Genomic DNA, 9,134 nt, shown 5'->3' with positions numbered 1-9,134 from the left:
ACCCAACCATAAAAATATTTTCATTACTACTTCATCACGCTCATTTTGCTAGTTAGGAATCGGTCGACCCCTGTGAAAGGGTTGTTGGACCCCCCAAAGGGGTCGCGACCCACAGGTTGAAAACCGCTGCTCTAGGGGCTGTTGGGCAACTCGTTTCAACCGCTGAGCCCTGGTCACCCTCCTCTCTAAATCAGAAAGTGTCACAGGTTTCCAGCATCCCCTAACTTCGCCCAGGGGAAGGAGGAGGCTGATTCTCCTGAGGCAGGTGTCAGACGCACCACTAACCCTGCAACCTTTTTACGGATTCTGACACCTGCCCCTTGCCCACAGCACTCCCTGCTGCCTCTAAACTGGGCCTCTGTAATTCCTTGCAAGGACCACACAGGCAGTACTTAGAGTGATGGGCTTTGTTAGGGAGATGACCGCGTAGTGCAGTGGGCTTCACTTTGGGCTAACTGGGCACTTCGAGTTACTGACTGGTCACCTCTCTGAGGGAGAAAGAAGGGGCTTTCTGCTCCCCTAACTAAATATCTACAGCCTTGGACCCTCACCCAGTTGACAGTTTTTTAAATTATTATTTTTTAAATGTGTGGCCCTGGAAACCCCCAGAGGCAGGTCTCCTCTGCCCCTTAATGTTGCTGAAGGTCAGAGCTGACCCAATGGCCGTGGGAACAGGTTCTCATTCAGGTTCAGGGATGTGTAGGTAACAGTGCTTTCAGAGGACAGGTGTTCCTGCTGGCAGACCTGTTCTGGTCCTCAGTCCCTTCCAGCACCACCCCCCATCCAGGGACCTCAAGTCATTCTGGCCTCTAACTCTCTCAAGCTCTAAGCTCTGCCAGTCAGTGCCTAGAGGCACCCTACTCTGCTGATAACATATATGTAAAGTGCCCTGGCCCAGGAGTTGATTCTAACGTATAGCTCTGGCTCACAGGGACCCTACGGGGCAGAGTAGAACTCTGCCCTGTAGGGCTTCTGAGACTGTACTTTTTTTAGGGGGGACAGTTTTATTGTCACCTAATTCACATATCACACAATATCAAGAATTGTACCATCATCACCACATCCGTTCTAGAGGATCACCCCGCCCCACCCCCCGTGGTTAAATTGCCTTTACAGGGAGTTGGAGCCTGGACCCGGCTGCCTCATCTCTGCACGGGTTCCAACTGCCCTGCTTCCCGTTCTCAGCCCAGCACTCAACCCGCTGTGCCAACCGTGCGCCCTCGCCTGTGATAAACCGAAACCATCAAGTAACCAAACCCACTGCCCGCAAGTCCATAACAACACGTGGTGACCACACGGGGCTTTTGAGGCTGTAAATCTTTACGGGCGCCTTTGCTGTGGCTGCTGCTGCGGCTGCTGCTGCTGCTGCTGCTGCTGGTGCTGGTGCTGGTGTTCGGTACCATCGAGTCGGTTCCGACTCATAGCCACCCTCTGAACAACAGAACAAAGCACAGCCTGGTCCTGGGCCCTCCTCACCATCGTTCTTGGTCTGAGCCCAGCGAGGCAGCCACTGCACCAATCCGCCTCCAACAGGACCCTCCTTTTTTGCACTGCCCCTCCTGGACCCAGCAAGATGCCCGCTGCACTCTCCCTGTTCTTAGCCGGCATCCATTCTCTCTGGATGAGGTGGCCAGCGTCTCTCCGGGTGGTCTCCCATACACTGGGCGGCCCGGGCGTGAGGAGTCCCCTTGTTTCTGTTTCTTTCCCTCAGGGCACTGAGGTCTTCCCTCTCTTGGGCTCCGTCCTGCACGACCCCGAGGTCTTCGAGCAGCCTGAGGAGTTCAACCCAGGCCGCTTCCTGGACGCAGACGGACGCTTCAAGAAGCACGAGGCCTTCCTACCCTTCTCCTTAGGTATCTTCTGGCCCCTCTGGCCCTGGCCTTGCCTTCTGACCGGTCCACCACAGGGACCCTGGGTAGCGGTGCCAGGCCGGTGGGGAGGCGGGGAGTCCCCTCCCCACACCCCGACTCAGCCTCGCCTCCCTTGTCTCGCCAGGCAAGCGCGTCTGCCTCGGGGAGGCCCTGGTGAGGCCCGAGCTCTTTCTCTTCTTCACGGCCATCCTGCAAGCCTTCTCCCTGGACAGCCCGTGCCCCCGCGACGCCCTCAGCCTGCAGCCCACCGTCAGTGGCTTTGCCAACATCCCCCCTGCCTTCCAGCTGCTGGTCCAGTCCCGCTGACCCCACTGCCCTGGGGCGGGGACCAGAGGAAGGAGGAGAAAGCCCTGGAAGGAAGTGGACACCAGGGACTAAGGCCCCCCCAATCAGGGCCTCCACAGTGACTGGGGGGTGGGGGCACCACTGGGCCTGAGGAACCCTGCCTCACACTGGGGAGACGAGAGGCCAGCCACACTCAGGCAACCGCCACTGTTTTGTTCAGACGCGCGCGGCACATACCACGTGCCTGTCCCACGGCTCCCGCAGCCACAGAGACACGCCCCGGGCCACGCAGCATTTTCGGAATCACAGCTGTGTCCACAGCTCAGCAAGGACCATGCCCACAACTGCCCTGGTGTATCAAACCCGCTGGGGATTGGGGGGCGGGGCCCACTGCCTCTGGGAGCCTGGATCATGTCACCGCAAAGAGACAGACCACCTCCGTCCCCAGCTCACTGCCCTTCAGGCACGTGTCTGAGCAGTATTCCCACGGCCATCTCTACTCATACCCATACCCGCAGCCTTGGCGCCACATAGCAGGCACAGGGGTGCACACAGGACACTGCCACCATGTCTCCTGGTAGGGAATAATACCCTCCCATTTCACCCACCAGGCAGCACCATCCCCAACCCCACACTCAAGGACACCCCTTTCCAAGCACCCCGCCCCCCCATTCCCCCCTGCTTTCCTCAGCCCATCCCCAATATGCAGATGTTCACAGACCAAAGAAACTTCAAGGACACTAGGAACAAAGGGCTACTGCCCCCACTCCTGCTTCGGTAGCCACGTCCACAGCCTCCCCCTGCTGGCCACTCTGTCCCTCATCCCACAGCCTGGTCACACACCCAAGGGACTCAGGACTTCGACTGATTCAGTTAGGCCCCGGAGAGGGACTTTCCAGGCCAAGAAGGGGCCAAGATCCCAACCGCCAGCCTGGGCATGTCCTGGAAGAGGCTGGGTCTGGCCTCCCTCCCCTGGTGACTTCCAGGCCCCTGGTCAGCAATAAAAGATTGTTATTCTTTCTGGCCCCCCTGGCAGGGCCTAAAGCGGGCTGGTGACTGCATCCATCACAGTTCTGGGCGGGTGGGGTGTGCCCCCTCCCCACTCCCCGGAGGCTGGGCGGGAGCTTAAAAACACCACGGCCCCCGCCCACCCTGGCTGTTGACATCAGCTCCAGATGTGGGGTTGAGTGCCGAGGGGGGCGGGGGCCTCCTCCTTCTAGAGCCAGAGTTTGGGGGGAGGGGGCTAAGAGCAGTGGGAGAGGGTCTCCTTCATGTGGGCCTGGGCTGCCTCTCCCAGGAAGCCATGGGAGCCCTCCAGACCCCACCTTCAGCCTCTGCCCCACCCACCTCTGCTACCGGCAGGCGGAAGCTCCCTCCTTTCCCTAAGAGCAGCAGGCGACAAAGGATGGTGGATAGAGGATGGTTCCGGAGCCCACCTTCCCCCACATGCTCTGCTCCCAACTCCACGTCACCATCGGCTTCCTGCGGCCCGTATCTCACTCATTTCCCGGGTTACTTTTTAAGTCAGTCACAGACCACGCCGCCTCTGAAAGTTGGGGGCGGTTTCTCTTTGGGCCTAACGTTTCACTGTGAGCTTCTCAAAGCACGCAGCGAAATTGCAGGTGCCAGGCAGGGAGCCCCTGGGCACCTCTCTGTTTGCACACTTAAGGTCTGTCTGACCGGCCACCCTGGCTCTTAGACATGTTGGGATAAATGGCGCAGGGCGCAGCCTTGTTTCATTCTGTGGCCCATCAGGTTGGTGGTTCGGAACCAGCTGGGTGGTGGCCAACAAGAATAAACGGTTCCGGCGCTGGGGTCGGCAGTCTGGAACTACCAGAAACAGATGAGACTCTCCTCTAGAGAGTGACCGCCTCAGAGACCCACAAGGAAAGTTCTGCTCTGTCCTGTCCGAGTCGCTGTGAGCCTGAATCGGAGTCAATTGTAGACATCGACCCATCTTGCCAAAAAAAAAAGTTTGGGCAGCATGTGGGTGATTAGCTAAAACTTTAATCTATGAAGACCATCTCTATCCCAGGAGACAATTCTAGAACGTCAGGTGCAGTCAGAATGCACATTTCCCTGCAGGTCCCAAAATGCTTCTGCTACTCGGTTTGTCCATGGGTCTGTTCTTGGGTGATGCGTTCAAACTCGCTCACTCGGGGGCACCATAGAAGCAGGGCTGGCGGTCAGCTCCCACAACATCACAGTCAAACGGACTGCCGACTGGGGACCCCACCTTTCAGGGGGAGTTTGTGTTCCTTGTATTTTTCCAGGGCTCTGGTCTCCTAAACCCAAAAGTCCCTGGAAGCTGCTCAATTCGGGCTCATAGCAACCGTGCTCGGGGGAGCAGGGCTGCCCCTGTGGGGTTTGTGGCTGTCACTCTTTACAGAGCAAACTGCCTCTTTGCTCCCGGAGTGGCTCAGGGTTTCAAGCTGCCAACCTTGCTCTTAGCAGCCCAACATGTTTCCATTCCGCCACCAGGGCTCCTGCCTTTCATGGAGGAATCCTTAAAAGCATAAATCAGGTCCTGCCCCCCCCACCCCAGCTCAACACTCCCAGGGGGTCCCCCATCACCGTTTGAATACAGATCAAAGTCTTCTCAGACCCTACTGTCTCCCACCCTCATCCTCTCCAGCCACAAAGCCTTGCTTGAAGCTCTTTGCCGGGACCAGCACATGCCTGCCTCAGGGCCTTTGCACCGGCTGTTCCCTGCGCCCGAGATGCTGTTCCCCCCATGGCTCACCTGCCAACCCACTCCTCACCTTAAACCTCGCCGCAGAGAAGCCTTCCCCAGCCACTGTCTCCGGATAACCTTCCAACCCACCTTTTCACATCCCTCTCCGGGTTGATTTCCTGGAAGAGCTTAGTTGGTGGTCTCTCCATTTGAATCCAAGCTCCCCCGGGGCAGGGATCCGTCTTGTTCCCTGTGGAATCCCAGCCCCTGGCTCTGGGAATGTTTCTACCTTTGTTGTTTTCGCATGATGATTTCACATGTTCTTTTGTTTTGTCCCTGAGAATTTATTCGGCAGCAAGACTAGGCACCAAATCCTCCGTTCACAGGTATGCGTTGCTCTGTTCAGTTTATCTTTTTTCACAACGTGCATACTGAAAACATGGACTGCTTCACAAATTTGCACGTCATCCTTACACAGGGGCCGTGCGCATCTTCTCTGCGAGTGTCGATGCCAGTGTTTGGGCCGCCAAAGGAGCACTCCACCCCCCCCCCACCTCCACCCCCACCCCCACCCCGAGCATTTATCTAGCCTCTCCAGGTGCTGTTGTCCATTTGATCCCAGATCCCAAGCCAAAGCTAAAGCCATCAAATCCATCCCAACTCAGAGCGACCCTATAGGACGAGCTACAGCTGCCCCTGTGGGTTTTTGAGACTGTAAATCTTTAGGGGACCAGGAAGCCTTCTCTTTCTCCCACAGAGCAATTGGAGGTTTCAAGCCACTGACCAACGTGTCCCCACTGGGCCACTCGGGCTCCTTTGGACTCCACGTGGATAGATCTGAATAGAGCGTCATGCCCAAGGCAGACCTGCTGTACCAGCAAAGCTGCACTGTTGCTTGGTGTTAAGCAGCTTCAGGGGAGGTTTCTTATTGAGAGACCCTCTCAGGGCAATAGGGTCAGGGGTCCCCAGCCAGTTTTCCACTTCATTTTTTACAATGTATTGCAAGGGACATTGCAGGTGTACGATGTAAAGAAACAAACAGACAGACATCAACCTCACTGCCGGCAAGTTGATTCCGACTCCTTAGCCACCCTAGAGGACGGGGGACTACCCCGTGGATTTCTCAACCGGTCACTGTTGGCAGCAGTCGAAAGCCGCGCCTTTCTCCCGTGAACCAGCTAGTGGTTTTGAACTGCTGACCTTGCTGTGGGCAGCCCAGCCCATAAACCACTGTGTCTCCAGGAACCAGAGCAAGTGATAACAAAAACCTCCACGGCCATCAAGTCGGTACCCGCGTCTAGTGACCCTCCCAGACAGGATCGTGCTGCCCCTCTGGGCTTCTGAGGTTGTAACTGCTTACAGGATTTGTAGAAAGCCTGATCTGTCTCCCAAGGAGCTACTGGTGGTTTCAAACCGCTAACGTTTAGGATCACAGCTCAAGGTGTAACCACGATACCAACAAGGCTCCTCTAGGGCGCATGACAGGTGCCCAGCCAATAGTTCTTGCGGGAACAAGCACTGAAGCTTAGTTAGCCTTAAAGCAGCATCCGCAAGGGCAGCATCCTGTGGGGAGTCCAGTGAGGTCACACTAGCGGGCAGGTCTCTGTATGTATCTGCACACACACACACACACACACACACACACACACCCCAAGACGCCACAGTAGGGATGATCTCCTTGGTGGCAGGTACTTTAAAGGCAATGGTCATAGCAGTGGCCCAGACAGACCCACCGCCTGCCCTCCCCGAGTCCACAGACTGAGGGCCAGGCAGCATCTCACTGGAGGGGAGACCAATGGGGTGGGAAGAGGGGGTGTAGCCTTCGGGTCTTAGTTCTTCCTCTGAGTCCTGGCTTCCTTTTGGTAAGGTAGCCTCACTTTTTTTTTTTTTTTTTGGCAGCCAACTGGTGGATTGTGGGAGAAAGACTTTCTAGTCCCGTAAACGGTTACAGTCTCAGAGACTCACTGAGCAGGTCCGTCCTGCCCCGTAGGGTAGCTGTGAGCGGGCATCGATGCAATGGCACTGAGTGTGGTTTGGAAGATTGGGTGGTACTGCTGGGTAAACATTGGGCTGCTAACCACAAAGTCAGTAGCTCAAATCCACAAGCCGCTACAGGGGAAAAGATACGGCTATCTCTGCCCACAAAGATTGACAGCCCCAAATCCATTTTGGGGGCTGTAAATGGACTGCATCTCTGATGAGTCCCCTCTGCTCATGATGGTCCAGGCGTGTGAATAGCCTTGTTATCAGAAAGAGAGCATTGTAAAGTCGATTAGGGCAGACATAGTGAGGTTAAAATGTAATATCTTGTCAGTTAATCTCCTTGTTGACCCAATTAAGAGTTGATTCCGTTTATTAAAAAGAGTGAAGAAGAAATATGCGGTGGAGGGAAAGGAGGTGGTGTTGACCCACCCAGGGACAAGGGAACAACAAGTGATCCAAAACCAGTGGCGAGGAGGATGTGAGAGGCCTGGTGGGGATTGATCAAAGGCAGTGTAACCGAGAGGAATTACTGAAACCCAAATGAGGGCTGAGCATGATACTGGAACAAGAGGAAAGTAAAAGGAAATAGAGGAAAGAGCTTCGAGGCAATGGGCATTTATAGAGGTCTAAATACAGGCATGTACATATGTAAATATATTTATATATGATGATGGGGAAATAGATCTACATGCATATATTTATAGGTTTAACATTAAGGTAGCAGATGAACATTGGGCCTCCACTCAAGTACTCCCTCAATGCAAGAACACTTTGTTCTATTAAACTGGCATTCCATGATGCTCACCTTCCCTACATGATCACCAAGACAAATGGGTGCATAAGCAAATGTGGTGAAGAAAGCTGATGGTGCCCGGCTATCAAAAGATATAGCATTTGAGGTCTTAAAGGCTTGAAGGTAAACAACCGGCCATCTAGCTCACAAGCAACAAAACCCACATGGAAGAAGCACACCAGCCTGTGTGACTACAAGGTGTCAAAGGGATCAGGGATCAGGCATCAAAGAACAAAAAAATCATATGATTATAAATGAGGGGGAGTGCAGATTGGGGACCCAAAGCCCATCTGTAAGCAACTGGACATCCCCTTACAGAAGGGTCATGGGGAGGAAACAAGCCAGTCAGGGTGCAATGTAGCAATGATGAAACATACAACTTTCCTCTAGTTCTTAAATTCTTCCTTTCCCCACTCGCCCCCACTTTAATGATCCCAATCTACCTTGCAAATCCGGCTAGATCAGAGATGTACACTGGTACAAATAGGAACCAGAAACACAGGGAATCCAGGACAGATGATCCCTTCAAGACCAGTGGTGAGAGTTGCAATACCCGGAGGGTGGAGGGAAGGGAGGGTAGAAAGGGGGAACTGATTATAAGGATCTACATATAGCCTCCTCCCTGGGGGACAGACAACAGGAAAGTGGGTGAAGGGAGACATCAGACAGTGTAAGATATGACATAATAATTTATAAATTATCAAGAGTTCATGAGGGAGGCGGGAGAGGGGAGAGAGAGGGGAAAATGAGGAGTTGATACCAAGGACTTAAATAGAAAGCAAATGTTTTGATGATGAGGGCAACGAATGTACAAATGCACTTGACATACAATGGATGGCTGTATGGATTGTGATAAGAGTTGTATGAGGTCCCAATAAAATGATTTTTTTTAAATATATATGCGGTGGATTCAGCTTCTGGTGAATCCTTTCTGACCATAGGCCAGGGATGTGAGTAGCCGCACATTGGAAAGTGAATGGCAGAAAACATTGGAAAAGGTGGATGATTGCAGATACAACGAGGTTAAAATATCACCCTCTTGACACATTTTACACTTGTTCTTGGTTATAATATGTTCTACTTTTCCATTGTGGTTTTACTCTGTTTCACTTAAAAAAAATCATTTTATTGGGGCTCATACAACTCTTATCACAATCCATCCATTCATCCATTGTGTCAAGCACATTTGGACATTTGTTGCCATCATCATTTTCAAAACATTTTCTTTCTAATTGAGCCTTTGGTATCAGCTCCTCATTTTTTCTTCTCCCTCCCTCACCAACCGTTGATAATTCATAAATTGTTATCTTTTCATGTCTTACACGGTCTCTCTTCACCCTCTTTTCTGTTGTCCATCCCCCAGGGAGGGAGTTATATGTAGATCATTGTGATTGATTCCCCCTTTGTACCCCTGCCTTTCCCTTCCCCTCCTAGTATCACTACTCTCATTATTGGTCCTGAGGGGTTTATCTGTCCTGGATTCCCTGTGTTTCCAGCGCTTATCTGTACCCGTGTACATCCTCGGGTC

General features: G+C 53.3%; 1 protein-coding gene and 1 non-coding gene across 2 annotated transcripts in view; one reads left to right on the top strand and one right to left on the bottom strand.

Annotated features, from left to right (window-relative positions):
• The window catches only part of LOC101650058 (cytochrome P450 2S1), a 17,006-nt gene extending 13,806 nt beyond the window's left edge, over nt 1-3,200 (top strand). Inside the window, exons 10-11 of the mRNA XM_013006584.2 lie at nt 1,712-1,853; nt 1,996-3,200. Coding sequence (XP_012862038.1) covers nt 1,712-1,853; nt 1,996-2,177 — 324 coding nt within the window. The 3' untranslated portion in view covers nt 2,178-3,200. The remainder of the gene's footprint in view (nt 1-1,711; nt 1,854-1,995) is intronic.
• A 2,063-nt stretch (nt 3,201-5,263) lies between these two features.
• Nucleotides 5,264-5,366, bottom strand: LOC115870379. Its single transcript, XR_004046660.1, has one exon. It is a non-coding gene; the product is annotated as a U6 spliceosomal RNA (small nuclear RNA).
• Between the last annotated feature and the right edge of the window lie 3,768 nt (nt 5,367-9,134).

Source organism: Echinops telfairi, unplaced genomic scaffold (assembly GCF_000313985.2).
Source record: "Echinops telfairi isolate 266 unplaced genomic scaffold, ASM31398v2 ScPeMD7_655;HRSCAF=1070, whole genome shotgun sequence".
NCBI lineage: Eukaryota > Metazoa > Chordata > Mammalia > Afrosoricida > Tenrecidae > Echinops > Echinops telfairi.
This window is presented reverse-complemented; position numbering and strand designations above follow the sequence as displayed.